Genomic DNA, 22,408 nt, shown 5'->3' on the forward strand with positions numbered 1-22,408 from the left:
GTTTAAGAAACAGACACCTCACAAGTCCTCAACTGGCAGCTTCATTAAATAGTACCCGCAAAACACCAGTCTCAACGTCAACAGTGAAGAGGCGACTCCGGGATGCTGGCCTTCTAGTCAGAGTTGCAAAGAAAAAGCCATATCTCAGACTGGCCAATAAAAAGAAAATATTAAAATGGGCAAAAGAACACAGACACTGGACAGAGGAACTCTGCCTAGAAGGCCAGTATACCTGAGTCGCCTCTTCACTGTTGACGTTGACGTTTAATGGACAAAAACAAGGACATTTCTAAGTGACCCCAAACTTTTGAACGGTAGTGTATGTCCAAGTCTTTAAATGCAAGATACAAGATACAAGCCATAGTAATTGAACTTGAACCAGGTGCAGATCTGTAATGTTATGATCATTATTCTAACCAGATACAGATCTGTAATGTTATTATCATTATTCTAACCAGATACAGATCTGTAATGTTATGATCATTATTCTAACCAGGTGCAGATCTGTAATGTTATGATCATTATTCTAACCAGGTGCAGATCTGTAATGTTATGATCATTATTCTAACCAGGTGCAGATCTGTAATGTTATGATCATTATTCTAACCAGGTGCAGATCTGTAATGTTATGATCATTATTCTAACCAGGTGCAGATCTGTAATGTTATGATCATTATTCTAACCAGGTGCAGATCTGTAATGTTATGATCATTATTCTAACCAGGTGCAGATCTGTAATGTTATGATCATTATTCTAACCAGGTGCAGATCTGTAAGCGCAGTGTGGAGGTGATGGATGCTGTTCGGCACGGGGCTCAGCTAGCCATAGACGAGTGCCAGTTTCAGTTCCGGAACCGCCGATGGAACTGCTCCACACTGGAAACCATGCCTGTCTTTGGCAAGATTGTCACACAGGGTACGCCTCAGTATCAATAACTTATTTTAGAATAAATATACTTATGAACTTCTCAGGATAAAAACATTGCATTTCAGTTGTAGGTGTGTGTTTAACGTTGGCCTGTGTGTGTGTGTTCTTGACAGGCACTCGGGAGGCAGCCTTTGTTTATGCCATCTCAGCAGCCAGTGTGGCGTTCGCTGTGACCCGGGCCTGCAGCAGTGGAGAGCTGGAGAAATGTGGTTGCGACCACAACGTCCACGGAGTCAGTCCAGAAGGTACACACACACACACACACACACACACACACACACACACACACACACACACACACACACACACACACACACACACACACACACACACACACACAGCTGGTGAGGCTCAGCATCTCTCCTATCGCATAAACCTGTCCCCCTCAGCATTCAGTACCCCCGCACACACACACACACACACACACACACACACACACACACACACACACACACACACACACACACACACACACACACACACACACACACACACACACACACACACAGTAGGCACACACTGTTTGACTGCTAACTCTCCCTCCCTCCCTCCCTCCCTCCCTCCCTCCCTCCCTCCCTCCCTCCCTCCCTCCCTCCCAGGGTTCCAGTGGTCAGGCTGTAGTGATAACATTGCTTATGGAGTGGCCTTCTCTCAATCCTTTGTTGATGTGAGGGAGAGGAGTAAAGGACAGTCCCCCAGCAGAGCACTCATGAACCTACACAACAATGAGGCCGGGAGGAAGGTATGACATATGACAAGCAACAACTCTGTCATAGCAAAGTCAACAGCAAAGAAAAAGACAGGAGATAAAAGCATTCTTTCTGTTTCCCTGCAGGCCATTCTGAGCCACATGCGTGTGGAGTGTAAGTGTCATGGCGTGTCAGGGTCCTGTGAGGTGAAGACCTGCTGGAAGGCCATACCCCCATTCCGCAAGGTGGGCAACGCCATCAAGGAGAAATTCGACGGCGCCACAGAGGTGGAGCAGCGCAAGGTGGGCACCACCAAGGTCCTGGTGCCACGGAACTCCCAGTTCAAACCTCACACAGACGAAGACCTGGTCTACCTTGACCCCAGTCCCGACTTCTGTGACCACGACCCGCGCACACCAGGCATGCTGGGTACAGCGGGGCGGCAGTGTAACCGGACATCAAAGGCCATCGATGGCTGTGAGCTGATGTGCTGTGGCCGGGGCTTCCAGACAGAGGAGGTGGAGGTGGTGGACAGGTGCAGCTGTAAGTTCCACTGGTGCTGCTATGTCAAGTGCAAACAGTGCCGCAAGATGGTGGAGATGCACACCTGCCGGTGATCACCATGGAAATCCCCAATGGAGACCCAAACAAATGCCCCATCACACCCCACTCTCTCCTTTCTCACCTGCACAGAAGGGTGGGAGGGAGGGAGAGGGGGATGGTGTTTGTGGTTTACCTTTTCCCCGTTTCAAAACCATCCCTATTCCTTTTACAATAGACCCCGGGAACAGACAGACAGAGGTGGACAGAGGACATGGGCGTTCCCAGTCAGTTCATACAATGTTAAAGGAAAATGATACACATGCACGGGATGTATAGAACTAAAAATACATATATATATATATATATATATATATATATATATATATATATATATATATATATATATATCCCAACAGAGTATTTTCCCTCTCTTCATCTTGTCTCACTCTCAGTTGATTCTCATTGTTTTGGTTGCTTTTGTTATCTTTTATTCCTTTTCTTTTCATTTTGTTTTTTAACTTATTTGACATTGTTGTGAGCGATTCGGGGGTTCGGTGAGGGGAGAGTGGACTGCAGGGGAGAGCGGGACTGGGGGGGGTTCGGTGAGGGGAGAGTGGACTGCAGGGGAGAGGGGGACTGAAGGTGGGTTCGGTGAGGGGAGAGTGGACTGCAGGGGAGAGGGGGACTGAGGGGGGGTTCGGTGAGGGGAGAGTGGACTGCAGGGGAGAGGGGGACTGAGGGGGGGTTCGGTGAGGGGAGAGTGGACTGCAGGGGAGAGGGGGACTGAAGGTGGGTTCGGTGAGGGGAGAGTGGACTGCAGGGGAGAGGGGGACTGAGGGGGGGTTCGGTGAGGGGAGAGTGGACTGCAGGGGAGAGCGGGACTGGGGGGGGGGTTCGGTGAGGGGAGAGTGGACTGCAGGGGAGAGGGGGACTGAAGGTGGGTTCGGTGAGGGGAGAGTGGACTGCAGGGGAGAGGGGGACTGAGGGGGTGTTCGGTGAGGGGAGAGTGGACTGCAGGGGAGAGGGGGACTGAAGGTGGGTTCGGTGAGGGGAGAGTGGACTGCAGGGGAGAGGGGGACTGAGGGGGGGTTCGGTGAGGGGAGAGTGGACTGCAGGGGAGAGGGGGACTGAGGGTGGGTTCGGTGAGGGGAGAGTGGACTGCAGGGGAGAGGGGGACTGAGGGGGGGTTCGGTGAGGGGGGAGTGGACTGCAGGGGAGATTGGGACTGAGGGGGGGTTCGGTGAGGGGAGAGTGGACTGCAGGGGAGAGGGGGACTGAAGGTGGGTTCGGTGAGGGGAGAGTGGACTGCAGGGGAGAGGGGGACTGAGGGGGTGTTCGGTGAGGGGAGAGTGGACTGCAGGGGAGAGGGGGACTGAAGGTGGGTTCGGTGAGGGGAGAGTGGACTGCAGGGGAGAGGGGGACTGAGGGGGGGTTCGGTGAGGGGAGAGTGGACTGCAGGGGAGAGGGGGACTGAGGGTGGGTTCGGTGAGGGGAGAGTGGACTGCAGGGGAGAGGGGGACTGAGGGGGGGTTCGGTGAGGGGAGAGTGGACTGCAGGGGAGAGGGGGACTGAGGGGGGGTTCGGTGAGGGGGGAGTGGACTTCAGGGGAGAGGGGGACTGAAGGTGGGTTCGGTGAGGGGAGAGTGGACTGCAGGGGAGAGGGGGACTGAGGGGGGGTTCGGTGAGGGGGGAGTGGACTGCAGGGGAGAGGGGGACTGAAGGTGGGTTCGGTGAGGGGAGAGTGGACTGCAGGGGAGAGGGGGACTGAGGGGGGGTTCGGTGAGGGGGGAGTGGACTGCAGGGGAGAGGGGGACTGAAGGTGGGTTCTGTGAGGGGAGAGTGGACTGCAGGGGAGAGGGGGACTGGGGGGGGGTTCGGTGAGGGGGGAGTGGACTGCAGGGGAGAGGGGGACTGAGGGGGGGTTCGGTGAGGGGAGAGTGGACTGCAGGGGAGAGGGGGACTGAGGGGGGGTTCGGTGAGGGGGGAGTGGAGTGGACTGCAGGGGAGATTGGGACTGAGGGGGGGTTCGGTGAGGGGGGAGTGGACTGCAGGGGAGAGGGGGACTGAGGGTGGGTTCGGTGAGGCGGTGAGGGGGGAGTGGACTGCAGGGGAGAGGGGGACTGAGGGGGGGTTCGGTGAGGGGGGAGTGGACTGCAGGGGAGAGGGGGACTGAGGGGGGGTTCGGTGAGGCGGGAGTGGACTGCAGGGGAGAGGGGGACTGAGGGGGGGTTCGGTGAGGGGGGAGTGGACTGCAGGGGAGAGGGGGACTGAAGGTGGGTTCTGTGAGGGGAGAGTGGACTGCAGGGGAGAGGGGGACTGAAGGTGGGTTCGGTGAGGGGAGAGTGGACTGCAGGGGAGAGGGGGACTGAGGGGGGGTTCGGTGAGGGGGGAGTGGACTGCAGGGGAGAGGGGGACTGAAGGTGGGTTCTGTGAGGGGAGAGTGGACTGCAGGGGAGAGGGGGACTGGGGGGGGGTTCGGTGAGGGGGGAGTGGACTGCAGGGGAGAGGGGGACTGAGGGGGGGTTCGGTGAGGGGAGAGTGGACTGCAGGGGAGAGGGGGACTGAGGGGGGGTTCGGTGAGGGGGGAGTGGAGTGGACTGCAGGGGAGATTGGGACTGAGGGGGGGTTCGGTGAGGGGGGAGTGGACTGCAGGGGAGAGGGGGACTGAGGGTGGGTTCGGTGAGGCGGTGAGGGGGGAGTGGACTGCAGGGGAGAGGGGGACTGAGGGGGGGTTCGGTGAGGGGGGAGTGGACTGCAGGGGAGAGCGGGACTGGGGGGGGGTTCGGTGAGGCGGGAGTGGACTGCAGGGGAGAGGAGGACTGAGGGGGGGTTCGGTGAGGGGGGAGTGGACTGCAGGGGAGAGGGGGACTGAGGGGGGGTTCGGTGAGGGGATAGTGGACTGCAGGGGAGAGGGGGAGTGAGGGGGGGTTCGGTGAGGGGGGAGTGGACTGCAGAGGAGAGGGGGACTGAGGGGGCGTTCGGTGAGGGGAGAGTGGACTGCAGGGGAGAGGGGGACTGAGGTTGGGGTATATTGGACCCGGGGAAAGTGGGATGGCGTAGTGGGGAAAGGGTGGGTGGAGTTTAGGAGGGGGGGGGCTGAGTTTGCCCTCTGTCTTTGCTGCTGCTTTAGGGACTCATCTAGAGTGCTGGATATAAAGGGAGAGACACGCCTGTCTGTCGGTCTGAGAGAACCGCCCAGAGGAGGAACGCTGACCGACAGACAGACAGACATTATTATTTGCGGTCCAGGTGTACATGACCGTGTTGTGTTGGGGTTTAGTTGTGTGGCCATTTGTCCCTGTACAGCCCTGATACTGCTCCACTCATCAAATTAGTCACAGATTCACAGGATTACTCACCGAGTCAAATAATTACTCAGGTCTCACAGAATCACTCACAGGCCGGGATTCCATCTGATCGCCAGTTATAGGCTTTGCGGCTTTTAAAGGCAATGTTCCCATGTTCGCAAAGATCCAATTCATGGTAAACGCTGCATATGTCGGCTCAATCAGAAATTGGATTGAATCCCATCATTAGTCTGTGTCAGACCAAGGGGGAGTTTACCCATACAGATACAGAGACAGAGACAGAGACAGAGACAGAGACAGAGACAGAGACAGAGACAGACAGACAGACAGACAGACAGACAGACAGACAGACAGACAGACAGACAGACAGACAGACAGACAGGGCTGGGTGAAGCAGGGATGCTGTGCAAGATGACTTAAGCACTTTTCTCTCCGACCGCACATATCACACCACAAACCACCATCCCTACAGCTTACCACATACAACGAAGTCTACACACACAACGGTCCCTACAGCTTATTACACAAAACGCAATTACTACACACATCACCGTCCATACAACTTACCAAACATAAAGACGCCAACACACACAAATCATACACCACACACACACTAAATAGATAACGTACAACACACACTAGCCACACACACATGACACCATATTCCACACACAGCATACCATACGCTACTGCCAGGGCACAGGGACTGACCTATGTATGGCTATCATGTACAACCACATAAACCCAAGCTTTTCTATAGTAACATGCTATTCATTATAGAAACATAGATCTGTAAAGACTTATACACTGAAGAAGACTATTCTGAGTATGAATGTATATTAAAATGAAATATATGCTGTGTCAAAGATTATACTCTTGTTTGTCATATTTATTTTGCACAAAAGAAAATAACTCTGTTATGCTGTGTGTGTGTGTGTGTGTGTGTGTGTGTGTGTGTGTGTGTGTGTGTGTGTGTGTGTGTGTGTGTGTGTGTGTGTGTGTGTGTGTGTGTGTGTGTGTGTGTGTGTGTGTGTGTGTGTGTGTGCGAGAGACGGAGCGTATTTGTTGGCTTAATATCATTCATTAAAATAACAAACATTGCAGCTGACTTGGTACCAACATAATAAAAAATAAAAATCCTGTCATTGTCCTGAGTCCATTTAGTTGTGCCCTGAAGCTAAACACAGGCCTGATTCCTTCAAGGTATGTGTTTAGTAGTGGCAGGCAGGCAGGATGAATGGCATGGACCAGGGACCAGGGACCAGGGACGTTCGTTCACCAGGGAGGCCTACAGAGTCCTGCCACAGTCTGGGAGAGCTTCTCTATGTTGATTTCCACGTTGTCAAATATATAGACTAGAAGTACTAAAGAGGAAAGAAAATACAGGTATGGAGTAAACACTAAGTAACATTTATATGGAGACTTTACCTTATCGGTTTGTGAGAGATACAGAGATATAGTATACATGGAACAGAACAGATACATTAAACCTACATGTGTAGAAAAGAGAAGGCTAGTACTTGGGGGCATCTAATCTATACAATGAGTTTTTGTCTTTACTGTCACTGGAAATCCAGAGATAAGCCTTAACAAGGGGACCCTCCCTGGAGTCTGACACCCCTCACCCTCCACCCACACACACACATACACACACGTCACCACAGGACACACATTTCTATGGAAACTGTCCGTGTGTGTGTGTTAGGTACATTACACCCCCAGGGTCTTCCCTCCACCACTGACAAATATAATCACATGTATGTGCCATAGATCAACACATCTATCACTCCAGATATCAGGACACATATCCCCTGGCCATGGGAGCAGTCACAGTGGGTTTGCACAGAGGTTCATGTTTCACTGCTTCTCTGATTCTTCTCAAATCAGACGGTAAGAAGGCCAGTATACCAGAGAGCAGGGATTACCCTGAAATGCAGACCACATGGCATCACTGATATCTTTCTCTTGTCTGCCTCCAATAAGGCCCTCTGATGTCCCAGATGATGTGGATAGAAGGGAGTGGGCCGCTACAGTGATTGGCTGATAATATTCCTCATATTGAAACTGGGGCATTTCTTAGGGCTCCTGTCCGTACACAGTCAGCTAGGAAAAAAAGGGGGAAGAGAGGGGAGGAGAGGGGTATCAGTAAAACCTCTCCTTCCTGTGTTTGCGGAGGCAGAGATATTGAGGCCTAAGAGCTTTAGTGCAATGTGCGTGTGTATTGTGTGTGGAGGAGCAGAGCAATGGTGAAGAGAGAAACAGTTTAGGACTTGGCTGGTTCTAGTAGTACTTCCTCAGCATACCTGTGTGACTCTGTGTGAGGGTTCAGGAGGCCCCCTGGTCACATCTGAGAACCATCTGAGGTGTGAAAAAATTCCAGTAAATATTCCAGTGTTGCAAGATGAGTGGGTTGGTGTTCCCACAGCGTTCCTACAATGTTTCTAGGGACAAATGCTTCCCTGTGCTTCCCTGTCACCGCCTGCCTGATGAAAATACTAGCCTGCAATTTCACATTTTGACAGGCTTCTCTGGGAAATAACGTAACCATGGACCCCATGCCAGTGAGAGGGCTCTGAGTTTACAGGTGGGAGGTTCCGGCTTTCAGCTGGGATTAATATGGCGGCCGGCAAGCCCTGGGCACCTGGTCCTCTCCAGCATGGCCGTCTAGTGACTAACCTGGGCTCTGAGTTGTTTGGTCCACTCCAGCATGGCAGTCTAGTGACTAACCTGGGCTCTGAGTTGTTTGGTCCTCTCCAGCATGGCAGTCTAGTGACTAACCTGGGCTCTGAGTTGTTTGGTCCACTCCAGCATGGCAGTCTAGTGACTAACCTGGGCTCTGAGTTGTTTGGTCCACTCCAGCATGGCAGTCTAGTGACTAACCTGGGCTCTGAGTTGTTTGGTCCACCCCAGCATGGCAGTCTAGTGACTAACCTGGGCTCTGAGTTGTTTGGTCCTCTCCAGCATGGCAGTCTAGTGACTAACCAGGGCTCTGAGTTGTTTGGTCCTCTCCAGCATGGCAGTCTAGTGACTAACCTGGGCTCTGAGTTGTTTGGTCCTCTCCAGCATGGCAGTCTAGTGACTAACCTGGGCTCTGAGTTGTTTGGTCCACTCCAGCATGGCAGTCTAGTGACTAACCTGGGCTCTGAGTTGTTTGGTCCTCTCCAGCATGGCAGTCTAGTGACTAACCAGGGCTCTGAGTTGTTTGGTCCTCTCCAGCATGGCAGTCTAGTGACTAACCAGGGCACTCCAGTGGACACTACAGCATCTACTGGATCAGCCCAGAAAGTTTACAGCTACACAGTTATAGGTTGGCTATCCATGGTGCTTAACCTGCTATACTGGATACGTCATTGGAATGTTGCCTTTTGGCGCATTAGAAGTTAGCAGTGTGAATGACAGGAGTAACAAGAATACATACTACTGTACACTCAGGGCTAAATCACACATATGTAAACCCAACCTGTCACATAAATCATGGACAGATTTCAATTGGAGATGTGCATGTTTAGGTTATGTTACATTTGCACATCTAGGATACAGCCCTTTTTTCTTTCACCTGTTTCTCTGTGCCTAGGTTTCACACACATACACATACACCCGTGTGCGTGTGCATGTGTGCGTGAGTATGTGTGCGTGTGTGCGTGTGTGTGTGTGTGCGTGCATGCGTGCGTGCGTGCGTGCGTGTGTGTGTGTGTGAGGGATTAACAGGTTAGGTTTGGGGGATAACCAGGCAAAAGCCATGCTATATGAGTGAGAAAGAGAGTATGGAGGCTTTAGTTCTCAGCCCTGACCTCCCAGGCCTTTCTCTAACTCACATCTCACCAGCATACTTCTCATATTAAAAGAAAACAAGTTACACAAATGAGACAGATGGTTCTTGTTTGTGATAACAGTTGCAATTTTTGGGGTTTGAGGAGCGCCAAGTGGTGCAACACACACTGACAAAAACCCAGCGCTGAACCCCACACCCCGAGGATGCAACACCTAGCAGACCTGTACTGGTTGTTAGATTTACAAGCTCTTTCTCTGTATCTGTATTTCAATTCTTCTATTTGTGTAGTAAACTAAGAGCTCTAGTCAATTCATATTGCGAAAGGTTTGCGGTGTAGCATTATTGAAATGTAAAGGTCATTTCCAATTGAGCTGACATATGCAGAGCCCTAAGGATCAGTATGGATTCTCACCAGAAGTACTACAGTGGTTCGTCCTTTAAAAGTTGCAGCGTACTGCAGCACAGCTTGCGTGGTGCCGCAGAATTCTATGGCACGTTATTTAAGTGCCAAACACTGGTACCATTAATGCTAGTTAGTGCTAGTTTGACCACCAGAGGGCATCTTTGAGAAGCATTTGATAGCCTTCAATAGTGGCTGTACTAGAGAATTTAAAACCTTTTTTTGTAAGAATATAGCATATGGGACTGATTTTAAGAAATGTTGCTTAATTAATTTGATTAATATTATGGTGTTTCTATTCCAAGAAAAACGAAAAACCCTCTGCGTTTCCTTTAGGATGGAATGGAAAATATGACGCTGTACAATGTGACGGTCGGGAGTAGGCTGCAGTGCTGGGCTATTTAGCTAAAGAATCCTTGTGTTGTGCAGGTATGCGGGAGACTGGGGTTCAATCCCCTGACAGGGAGGAAGGAATAGGCTGTCCTTGTAAATAATAATTTGTTCTTAACTGACTTGCCTAGTTAAATAAAGGTTACACTAAGAGCATAACATTTCTACACCCTAATTGTAGTCTAACCAATACCTAAATGGAGATTCAGTGAAAATAAAAATCTCATTGATTTATCAAGACCAGTCCCCATGCTTGTCACAGAGCAGTGCGAAACGGTGCTAAAATAGTTGTAGGCTATTGGTTCAAATCCTATTGCTTCTAACTTCAATATGCTCTTTAACTTCTCTGCGCTACGGATCCCTTTTACGGGATCATTTTCCTAAACAACCGCTGAATTGCAGGGCGCAAAATATTACTACAAATATTTATAATCATGCAATCACAAGTGAAATATAGCAAAACACAGCTTAGCTTGTTGTTAATCCACCTATCGTGTCAGATTTTGAAAATATGCTTTACAGGGAAAGAAATCCAAGCTCTGGTGAGTGTATCAATCAATGCTAGAACAGTTAGCCTTATATTAGCTTGGTTAGCTTGGTCACGAAAGTCAGAAAAGCAATAAAATGAATCGCTTACCTTTGATAATCTTCGGATGTTTGCACTCACGAGACTCCCAGTTACACAACAAATGTTCTTTTTGTTCGATAAATATCACTTTTATAACAAAACGCCATTTGGGTTGCGCGTTATGTTCAGAAAACCAAAGCCTCGTTCCGTTCGATGAAAATTCCAAAAAGTATCCGTAATGGTCGTAGAAACATGTCAAATGTTTTTTATAATCAATCCTCAGGTTGTTTTTAACAAACATAATAGATAATATCTCAACCGGACCGTAACCTATTCAATAAGAGAGAAAAAGAAAATGGAGAGCTACCCTCTCGCGCGCAGGAACTAATCAGAGGACACCTGACTAGTTTTGAAAAATCTCGCTCATTTTTCAAAATAAAAGCCTGAAACTATGTCTAAAGCCTCGTCACAGCCTGAGGAAGCCATTGGAAAAGGAATCTGGTTGATACCCCTTTAAATGGAAGAAAAACGGGCCAGGAAACACAGATATTTTTTTTTTACAAAAAACACTTCCGGGTTAGATTTTCTCAGGTTTTCGCCTGCAGAATCAGTTTTGTTATACTTACAGACAATATTTTGACAGTTTTGGAAACTTTGGAGTGTTTTCTATCCTAATCTGTAAATTATATGCATATTCTACGACCTGGACCTGAGAAATAGTCCGTTTACTTTGGGAACGTTATTTAAAAAAAAATAATAATAATAATCTGACCCCTAGCGTCAAGAGGTTAAATAAATAAGACCTACACCACTTTTAACAGCACATTACTCAACACTAGTGAGACTCATGTCGCCTATGGTAGGCCTACAGTACATCAAAAAATATGACGTGACTCTCCGCCAATAATTACATGTAGAGGATTGGAGAATTCTAAGTTAAATCCAAAAGCCGCCTCATGGGTCTCCCAGTGGCAGCCAGCATGGGTATCGAACATGCATCTGTAGCAACGCATTTTGTCTCTTCTTATCATAGAAGGAAGTAGCCTAGCAATGCTCTAAAGTTCCCGGTAGTCTGCTCTGTGTTGTACTGTACCCTCTGACACCTTGCCCAAACCGGCTGCGCGCATGCGCCATCGTGCGCTATCGTGCATAAATGTATTTTGCCCCCCCACACCAAATGCGATCACGACACGCAGGTTAAATATATCAAAACAAACTCTGAACCAATTACATTAATTTGGGGACAGGTCGAAAAGCATTAAACATCTATGGTAATTTAGCTAGTTAGCTTGCTCTTGCTAGCTAATGTTAATTTGTCCTATTTAGCTAGCTTGCTGTTGATAGCTAATTTGTCCTGGGATATAAACATTGAGTTGTTATTTTACTTGAAATGCACAAGGATCTCTACTCCGACAATTAATCCACACATAAAACAGCCAACCGAATCGTTTCTAGTCATCTCTCCTCCTTCCAGGCTTTTTCATCGTTTAAATTATATGGTGATCGCATCTAAACTTTCATTGTATTACCACGACTACCGGCAAAACAGTTCGTCTTTCTATCACCCACGTGGGTATAACCAATGAGGAGATGGCACGTGGGTACCTGCTTCTATAAACCAATGAGGAGATGGGAGAGGCAGGACTTGCAGCGCGATCTGCGTCAGAAATAGGAACGACATCTATTTTAGACCTTGGTGTCGCAGACGCTCGTTGGCGCGCGCAAGCAGTGTGGTAGCAATAATTGAATAACATGGATTTCTAAATGTATTTTGCGACGCTCGCGCACGCGACGTATCCGGTCTGGTCAGCATGTGAGGCTACGGCTGGGTTAGGATGTCCCCCTCTACAGCCTGAGGCCTACAGCTGTCGCTCTGACCTAATTCTACTGCTCTAGACCCAGGGGTAAAGAAACATACAAATTCCATTTAGAGAGAAGGTTATACTCTTGTCTGGGCCAACAGGTTGGAGAGTGATGGGCTGAGTCTCAATCCCTCTGCCCTTGTTCATTCCAGCTTCACTGATCTATACATGCATAAGCAATAGCTCCACCTAGCTCCTACCACGAAGCATACGGGATGTGACGTAGGTGCGTGACCCACAGCATCTTAGAGCCTGCATTCCTGGCCTAACCTAGTAAACCCCTCTGGATACACACACATTGCTATGATAAACAGGAGAAAGTCTGAGGCCGAGGCTGCATGGACAAATTGATGGCTCATTGTAGATCATGGATTTTGGATTGTAACGAGTCCCTGTTGGGTTAGTTAGAAACATGATTCTGTCTATTTGGTGGGCCTCAAGAAACTCTAGAGAGCTTTAAATGGATCACAGGCCCTGTACGTTAGGGAACAGACGTTCTAAAGGGACAGCACTGCTGACCTCACTCTTTCCATGAACTCAGGGAATCAGCCAGGACATGAGAGGAGAGCAAGAGAGGAGAAGAAAAGAGAGCGAGAGAGGACAGATACTGCATCAGTGTGGCAGATGGTGAGTGACCTCACTGATAACATCATCTCATCCATGAGTGGATAAATCCGATAAGGTGAACAGCGTGGATCAGATAGGGAGTGAAAGTGACAGGCGTGTGGTGGTCCAGAGCGTTCCAGGCACTGTGTTCATGTGGGCTGCCGGCTGTTGGCTTGGCCAGCACTGTTTATTTTGGTTCAGCTGCACTAGCTCTCTTGATGCTGGTAGATCTATCTATGGGGGTTTGGACTCAGTGTTGGTTCCCCTTGGCCTGCATGATGACCACCTGTCTTTCCCCCTCTCCCTCTCACACACGCAGCTGTGGACAGTGAATTTGTGACGACCACCTCAGGCAGGACAGTCTGTCGACACATCATACGGGGGAGGAGAGACGTGTGAGATTTTCCTCACACCTGGACAGTGCTAGCACCTGTGGGAATTAATCTGTGGTGTGGCAGGTGAGGGGAGACGGACTGTGTGTGTTTTTGTTGGTGTGTGCGTGCGTGTGGTACAGCTGAGGGGAGACATACCATGAGTGTGTTACATGAATCTGTTAGCCGGTGGCGACTTACCATGTCACAACAAGATGTGCTTTGACAGGAGCGCGGTATCCATGGTCTCCAAGCTGTCAAATAGCCTCTCCAACCCACACCTCCGCCACATATCTCTTTCCCTCTCTCAAATGCAAACAAATAAATATTGCCAAAATTCTGAGTTAGTAATGGAATTGATAAAAAATGACATCAAGTGTGGTGGGGATGTTTTGCCTTGGCATATTTATTTTCCTGAAAGTCAAAGAGAATCAATATGCAGAAATATCGATATACAGATACAGAGACATGCTGGCCCTGTTCAAATACTTCAATACTCCCTTCCTCCCTCCCTCCGTTGAGGTGGTCACTGACCTGTGAGATAGTGAGATTATGAGATGAAAGGACTCAGCCTCCAGATGAAATATAGCGTCATAACTCAGAATCGTTCCTTTCCCTTCGCCTTCCCTGCGGCCATCTTTACCATGGCTACATGGGCAGTGCACGCACCTAGACACCACAGTCAGCATACCTACACGCATGTTTCTACCTCCCCTCCTCTCTCTTCCTTGATGAAAAACACATTGTCTTCCATATGCTGACAGGAGTGTCTGGCAAAAGACAGTGCAAAGACAGTGCAAAGATAGAGGGCTGAATACCATAACGGCTAAGTGAATAACCCTGACACCTAGAGGCTCAGATATGACATGGAATTGTTTAATGACAGGCAACTAACGCAATAGAGACAGACAGGCAGAGAGATAAATAAGCAGTCGCGCAGGCATACACACCACACGCACACTCACAAGTTTGAGCTGGCATGCCCACGCATCTCCTAGACATCGGTAGAGTGATTTACTGTATTGCTTTAATAAACTGCTAAAACCTTGACTGTGCTTTTCATCATAAGTCATCTTCTGTGGAGATTATCATAAAACGCTCGGGTCATATAACACTGCATAGCACACGCAGTTCCAGTGTCCACCACTGCACTTCTCTCCTGGGACATGGCTTTCCACCAGCTGTGTGTGTGTGGGTGTACACTACATGACCAAAAGTATGTGGACAACTGCTCATTGAACATCTCATTGCAAAATCATGGGCATTAATATGGAGTTGGTCTCCCCTTTGCTGCTTTAACAGACTCCACTCTTCTGGGAAGGCTTTGAACTAGATGTTGGAACATTGCTGCGGGGACTTGCTTCCATTTAGCCACAAGAGCATTCGTGAGGTTGGGCACTGATGTTGGGCGATTAGGCCTGGCTCGCAGTCTGCATTACAATTCATCTTAAAGGTGTTCGATGTGGTTGAGGTCAGGGCTCTGTGCAGGCCAGTCAAGTTCTTCCACACCAATCTCGACAAACCATTTCTGTATGGACCTCGCTTTGTACACGGGGGCATTGTTATGCTGAAACAGGAAAGGGCTTTCCCCAAACTGTTGCCACAAAGTTGGAAGCACAGAATCGTCTAGAATGTCATTGTATGGTTTAGCGTTAAGACTTCCCTTCACTGGAACTAAGGGGCCTAGCCTGAACCATGAAAAACAGTCCCAACCATTATTCTTCCTCCACCAAACTTTACAGTTGACACTATGCATTCGGGCAGGTTGCGTTCTACTAGCATCCGTCAAAACAAAGATTAGTCCGTTGGACTGCCAGATGGTGAAGCGTGATTCATCACTCCAGAGAACATGTTTCCACTGCTCCAGAGTCCAATGGCGGCGAGCTTTACACCACTCCAGCCGACGCTTGGCATTGCGCTTGGTGATCTTAGACTTGTGTGCGGCTGCTCAGCCATGGAAACCAATTTCATGAAGCTCCCGACAAACAGTTCTTGTACTGACTTTGCTTTCAGAGGCAGTTTGGAACTCGGTAGTGAGTGTTGCAACCGAGGACAGATGATTTTTACGCTCCTAGACATTTCCACTTCACAATAACAGCACTTGACTGGGACAGCTCTAACCGGGCAGAAATTTGACAAACTGACTTGTTGGAAAGGTGGCATCCTATGACGGTGCCATGTTTAAACTCCTCAGTATGGCCATTCTACTGCCAATGTTTGTCTATGGAGATTGCATGGCTGTGTGCTCGATTTTATACATCTGCCAGGAACGAGTGTGGCTGAAATAGCCGAATCCTCTAATTTGAAGGGGTGTCCACATACTTTTGTATATATAGTATATGTGTCCCCCCCAGGTTGATGGGTTCCTTTTGTGCTTCCTCAGTTATTTCTCAGCTAAGATTGGTTGTCCCAGAGATGTTTAAACATGCTCGATAGTGATTGGCTGTCCCTAAGGGGACAATTAAACAGGCTTGATCTTGATTGACTTTCCCAGAGGAGATACTTAAACCTGTCTGTCAATGAGGAGCGATGGAGTCTAGTGGGACTCTCCACTCAACTTTATATTAACACAGTGCTGAATACACTCTCTCTTTAGATAGTTTCTAAGCTCTCTCCCTACAGACACACACTGCACTAACATAGAGAGCCAGGCTCAGACAGATCACCAGCTCAGCTTTAATCCGGATGTGGAGTAATGGTGCCCATGGGGCTCTAATCTTATGACTTATGGGAGAGTTAGAGAGTAGATACTTGTGCTGGCAAACAGTCCACAGCATATCATAGAGTAATGAAGAAAATACTTATTTTTCTAGTTTGGCTGTGAAGTGTAACAGGCCTGGACCTTGAAAAACAGCACAGGAGCTAGTGTGCATATCAGCAGATTTTGGTATTACCACTGTACAGCAATTTGCCCACTAAGCTGTGTGCTTGTATGGAAATGCTTGGATAGTGACAGTGTTAGCTGAATCTCTCTTCTGCAGGTGGTTACCCCTAGCTAACACACACACACAGGAATGCCCTTAGTTCAGCCTGTGGGATAATTAATGGGTCTCAGCAGCTCTTTAGCGTAAGGCACCGACAGACAGCACTCCAGAAATGCACAGAATGTGTGAAGGTCTCGCAGGGGTAGAGGTGTGTGTAAGGAGCATATTTCAACACCCATCAGGGGCAGATGATCCATGTGCGTCTGTGAATGAGTGTGTATCACCAAGAACATAGAACCTGATACTTAAATCTTTCTGAAAAGTATTCCAATTTATTAGACGTATGCATCCATAATCAAACAGTGCTCCCTGGTGGTTAAAGGAAAATCCTACACACGCTAAAAAAAAACATTTTCCAGAGGTGATCTGATTGATCAAAAGACCAACAAGATCAGAATTGGGCTGGCTTTGTAACAGCAGCCAGAGGTCAGTGGATTTAAGCTCTTAACATAAACGGTCCAAGAGTTGCTGAATTTCTTCTTCACTTGTGACTGTACTCATGCCTGCAGCTTCCCTTCTATCTAGTATCCATGGGGCAAGATGCAGTGTCAAGTGATGTGGTAGTTAAGTCACTCCACCAGAGATGTGTTGACTTGCCCCACACATTTACCTCCTGCACTCTCAGCCCACCCTTTAGGCTATAATTATGTTTATAAAGTAATACTTTTAAATGAACTTCCATTTTCCTCCACAAGTGAATGAATATCTCCTACATCATGGTTGACTGCGAGATGAGGGTAGTATACTTTTGTCAATGCAAACCACACAGAGCAGTAATGGGTATTTGACCCTTGAGCGCCACCTTGTTTTCTGTAAACTGCCTGATAAGAATGGCCAAGGAAAAAGGAGTAAAGGCAATTAAGGTATAAGTTTAATATATTTTTTTTAAAGAATGCATATACAAAGAACAGACGTCAGACAAAGCATTTGGTTTTGCACCAAAACAACAGGTTATAATAATAACAATATAATAAATGACTTGGGCTGGATGTCAACCCAACTCTGAGCCACCAGTCAAATCAACCAATCACAATCCAGGTTTGACAGACATTCTTCTGTCATTGGAAGGTTTAAATTAACTCCAATGAGTGTTTCTAGCTGGTGGGTCAGAGTTCAGCTGAGTTCCAGCCCCTAAAATGTAAAAGGAGAGGAAGTAACCTTTTTATAAAATCAAAAACCGCACAACTGAAAAGAAAAAAAGATTTTGGTAAAAATATCTGGAGCCTATATCGACATGTGCCAGCTTACATTATTAAATCTGTTAACCAATCATCTCAGAGACCAGGGGCTCATCTACATGCATCACCACCAGGTTTAACAACATTTCGACAACGTTAACACCATAGAATTAAAAGTAATAGAACAGACAAATCCCTCAGACCACAGATTTTTTTGAGGTACACATACAGTAGCCTGGCAGCACCACAGCATTGTCATTGCAGCATGACAGTATGAAACACTGAGAAAGGCACAGAATTCTGATGTGGCACAGAATTCTGATGCAATAAGCATCAATTAATTAACAATCCAAATAGGTCATAAAATATGGCCGCAGGTGTACCTACTATAGAACATTGCTTTGAACAGGGAATGTCAGCTCTACCAATTCTAATTCTATGGTTACCATAACGTTTTGACAATGTTGGACCTTAGCAACACATTAAGCACACACCACTTGTTCTGCTAACACTGTTTATGTTCCCTGCTTCAAAAAGCCAATTCCTGCATCAAGACCCATTGCTACGGGATGCCTTTAGTTTAGATCTTTAGTAATGCCAGTCCCTAATTTACACCTAGCCTCTTCCCCTACAGTACAGTCCTACAGTACAGTTCTGAAAGGATTGGATAGGTATAAGCAATATGGTAATAAAATGTTTCCCTATTGAGTTCATTAAGATCTACAAAGGTGCCCCGGGGGTAGGGGCAGATTTGAGATAGAAACTTCTATGATCAGACTTCTGTTCTGTCATGTGGAGGGGAGACGTTGGCAAAGAAAACAAGAAAAATGGCTACTCTCAGCACTTCTTCAGGTGGTTTTGGAGGTGGAGCAGCAGGATTGGGCACTTGACGTGCTCATCAAGAGGGGTGGGGCTTAATAATGCAGCAGCGTGACTAGCTGTCACTCAGGCAGCCATTTCATTTGGGGGTGGAGCATAGGTCTTTCAGAACGGCTAACTGGCCAACGGCTGCAAGGAAGATGGATGACTAAGAGCCAATCGACATCACTGACAGGGCAAGCTGTCAAAGACCGTTTAAAAGTCAAAGTTTAGCCTGATTTCCTAAATCACCAATGAGCGATGACACTTTTATGAGAGGCTATGTCACCTGTGTTGCCGGCATGGGTCAAACCCCTTGGATAGTAAAAAGGGACATGGTCTTGGCCTTCCCTTGAGTGCAGGGCTGAATCAATAGTCTATAGTTACTGCCTCTCCTTGTCTCCTTCCCTGATGTTTAAAGTCAATGTTCAGTGGGCATCCATCATATTGCTTTCACTAACTTTACTGCTAGATCGGTGTAGATGAAGAGAGGAAGCCACTTTAGCCTACTGAGAGGCACTGATTACGCAGGACTGGGCTGTCTGTCACACATCTAAAGGCTCGTACTTACTGTTCTAACTGGAATGGGAGTGTGGCCATGATAGTCACGGTTACAAGCTGGGTTAGGTTCACTTCTGTCTCTCCATCCGTCGGCCCGCTGGTTTATTGCAGTCTAATCGGAAACTCGTTGTTTGTTTCTATACTTCGCTTCAGAGTAAATGGCTGTCAATCAGCCTTAGCAGAGCAAGGGATGGGATGGGCGGGTGAGGGGAGGGTGTGTGTGAAGTGGGAGGGTGTGTGTACATGTGTGTGAGGGGTGGGGTCACTCATAGCAGCACACATTTGCGTTTCTTCTTGGGCTCGGGAGGCTCCAGCGCAGCCAGTATCGCCTCATCAAACACATTCTTTAGGCCTTTCTGTGGATACAAACAAACACACAGGCTCAATGAAGGGGCAGCATACACACACACAACCCATGAGAGCGTCCGCTGGATAAGAGCGTCTGCTAAATCACTAAACTAAAAAATGTAATGATCAATGAAGGGGTAACACAGACACACACATGAAAGGGAAACACAATAGCATGAATACAGAAAGGCATTAAACAAAAAAACAACAAAGGGTTAAATGATCAAGTGCAAACAATACATAGCATTGGCAGAAATGAAAACCCAGGACACTTCATCTTCACAGAGGTGAAAATGAAGTCAAGAGCAGTTGGGGATATGATCAACCTGAATTCATTCATATCAAAGTGAGGAGCGTTCAAAACAAAGGCTGGGCAAACAAGAAAGTGGAGGTACGAGAGAACATGGGCTCAAAGAGACACATTCTGCATCTCACACATACACACACAGTGGGAAGGGAAGTCAAATTAAACAACCACACCAAGCCAGACCACTCAAACAGTTTCACCAGATCACTAAAGAGCCTACTGTTAGCTGGAACTTCCCTTGGCTTTTGCTGATTAACATGTAATTAGTTGGAGCAGCATGTTTCTGCGCTCACTGTTCGTTGGTAGAGCAGCTTAGGATAGGAAGGATGGCCTCAAGCCATGTCCTGTAACGGGAGAGTGGTACAACACAGCTCTTTGAGCAGAGCAGGAAGCCCCTGTATCCCTCTGTTTAAGGAAACTCAAGGAACCCTGTAGAAACAAACTATGGCAAGACATGTTTTACCCAGAGACCAGGCTCTATATATATGGAACAATCTATTAAAAATTGGTCTAGGAGGCTATATAGCAATACGACGTAGCACTATTGAGCTGCTATCCAGCTGTCCCCATAGATAGAGGAAAAGACAGGCGGAGAAAAGGGATAGCAATTTCAGTTGTCCTTTATTAATTCATGTCACAAATAATTTCACACGATTATATTAGCTTTTTATTTATTTTTACTCCCAAGACGGCTAGATATGAACTGCAGCAAATGGCACATTACAGAGTGGTACATAGAGAAAGTTTGGCCAGTTAGAGCTGGACGCCATGGTGCTGCCTTGGATGATACCATTCAGGATGACTATTTGGTAGGGGTGTAACGGTTCATTAAACCCATAGTTCGGTACATAGTGTGGTTTTTGGGGTACAACGGAAAAATGAAATGCCATTCACAGTGTTCAGCAATCACAATGTTCCATTGTTTGTTGTGACTGGACATGACTCATCCATACATTTATATATTCTTAATTCAATTTCAACTTAACTTAGATTTGTGTGTATTGGGTATATGTTGTGAGATTGTTAGATATTACTTGTTAGATATTACTGCACTGTCGGCGCTAGAAAGACAAGCATTTCACTACACCCACAATAACATCTGCTATACACATGTATGTGACCAATACAATTTTATATGGATTTTTTTGTTGGGCGTTTCACATTTCCACTAATGCTGCATTTGTAACCATGTGGGAGGTAGGAATTTACCCGTTGTGAAGTCGTAAATACATGTGATTTGAACTCATTGAGAAACGCCGATTGGCTTATAGCTAATAAGCTGTGTCAACCATAAACTAAATGTACAGCTATCATGCTTGTAAACAGATTATGAAGGTCAAAAACCACATTAATAGATTGCCTTTTATAAAAAATGCTTTTAACTGCGGTTAGAGGCCATTTCCATAGTAGGTGACATCAGAGGTCACCATGTGGGAGAAGTGGGTGCTCATCGTACCCAATTAGTTCCCGGCTGTGCCTCACAAAAGGAACGTTTGAAATGTGCCAATTATGATTCAAATTTGGATTACAACACGTGCATCAGCTTTAGTTGATTTAATGGAAGACTGAAATGTTTTTTCAGCTCAGATTCACTTATGAAAAATGGAGATACCTAGTCAGTTGTACAACAACGCATCTTCCGCATTTAACCTGAGACAGCCCTCCGCACCTCTGATTCAATCGACATCCAAGTCTTCTGCGCCCAGGGAACAATGGGTTAACTGCCTTGCTCAGGGGCAGAACAGATTTTTACCTTGTCAGCTCGGGGATTAGATCCAGCAACCTTTCGGTTACTGGCCCAACGCTCCTACCAGATGCCCTGAAGAGGCATATGCCTTCAACGTAGCATAGACATAGCCTATACGCCTAGTGTTTTATTTTGTAAATATACCTTATGTATTAATTCGGGTTCACAGTGCGGAGCGAACCGAGGTTACCATGCCAAACAGTTAGGTATGAATACATGTACCGTTACACCCCTACTATTTGGGTTCTAGCTCTAAATGGTTGCCTTTGCAAGTTTGGTTTTAAAAGTTTTTAAATCCATGGTCTGCCATGAGTCAGTACTACCCAAAAGATTCCAACATGGCTGCCGTGATATCATCAAAGAGCATTGTTGTAATGCTTCTTGGTTGAAACCATGATGGCCAAACTCTCTATGTTGCTCTGTCACAGCCCTAAATGTAAATGGTCAGACCGCAGGCTTGTCATACATCAGCAGTAGTACAAAAAACACATGAACATTAGGAATCATGGAGGCTCGTAGAATTGGTGCTTAAATCACAATGCTGTAGAGCCAAGAAAATAAGACACTCCCTTAACTCTGGACTCTCCAAATAATATAGCATGGGGAGGAGGAGCAACACTAACCAAAAGAGAAGAGACATGGGCTGTGTCTCAAATCACATCCAAACTCCCTAAGTACACTACTTTGTCCACTCTATCGTAACAGGATGTCATTTGAGATTCGCCCAGGGAGGATAAGTGATGGGATTAACCAAACCAAAACAGTCCTTCAGGCACAGTAAGGCCCATGAGGACAAATAAACAAAAAGAGAAGGGAAGGAAGAGCAATGGGACACAATAGAAAGTAGCACTGTCGTAAAGGGGGAGGATACAGGGGATTGCTTTAAGAGGTTCTGGGTTGGTTGGGTAAAACAACGACAGGTTTAAACTAAAAGTAAGCAGCAAACAATTGGAGAGAGAGGAACGGACTTTAGAATATACAGCACTTC

The 22,408-nt window shown here is 47.2% G+C and overlaps 3 protein-coding genes across 3 annotated transcripts in view; 1 reads left to right on the top strand and 2 right to left on the bottom strand.

Annotated features, from left to right (window-relative positions):
- Nucleotides 1–2,234, top strand: part of LOC120065724 (protein Wnt-4a-like) — a 26,256-nt gene extending 24,022 nt beyond the window's left edge. Inside the window, exons 3-6 of the mRNA XM_039016813.1 lie at nucleotides 763–916; nucleotides 1,042–1,173; nucleotides 1,528–1,670; nucleotides 1,764–2,234. Coding sequence (XP_038872741.1) covers nucleotides 763–916; nucleotides 1,042–1,173; nucleotides 1,528–1,670; nucleotides 1,764–2,234 — 900 coding nt within the window. The remainder of the gene's footprint in view (nucleotides 1–762; nucleotides 917–1,041; nucleotides 1,174–1,527; nucleotides 1,671–1,763) is intronic.
- Nucleotides 2,235–2,679: 445 nt separating this feature from the next.
- LOC120064719 (proline-rich extensin-like protein EPR1) lies at nucleotides 2,680–5,621 on the bottom strand. Its single transcript, XM_039015340.1, has 2 exons — nucleotides 5,559–5,621; nucleotides 2,680–5,157 (listed from the first exon to the last, which is right to left on the bottom strand). The coding sequence occupies exons 1-2, from the start codon at nucleotides 5,619–5,621 to the stop codon at nucleotides 2,680–2,682; spliced, it is 2,541 nt and encodes an 846-aa protein (XP_038871268.1).
- An 11,649-nt stretch (nucleotides 5,622–17,270) lies between these two features.
- LOC120065151 (cell division control protein 42 homolog) overlaps nucleotides 17,271–22,408 on the bottom strand; it is a 39,628-nt gene continuing 34,490 nt past the window's right edge. The window contains exon 6 of the mRNA XM_039015923.1: nucleotides 17,271–19,374. Within this exon, the coding sequence (XP_038871851.1) occupies nucleotides 19,285–19,374 (90 nt within the window). The 3' untranslated portion in view covers nucleotides 17,271–19,284. The remainder of the gene's footprint in view (nucleotides 19,375–22,408) is intronic.

Source organism: Salvelinus namaycush, chromosome 20, assembly GCF_016432855.1.
Source record: "Salvelinus namaycush isolate Seneca chromosome 20, SaNama_1.0, whole genome shotgun sequence".
NCBI lineage: Eukaryota > Metazoa > Chordata > Actinopteri > Salmoniformes > Salmonidae > Salvelinus > Salvelinus namaycush.

Coding starts and splice junctions, on each gene's coding strand:
- LOC120064719 (XM_039015340.1), bottom strand. CDS start 5,621: ATGGGAACATTGCCTTTAAAAGCCGCAAAGCCTATAACTGGCGATCAG. Junction 5,158..5,558: donor ATCAGATGGAATCCCGGCCT/GTGAGTGATTCT, acceptor TCTCCCCTGCAG/TCCACTCTCCCCTCACCGAA.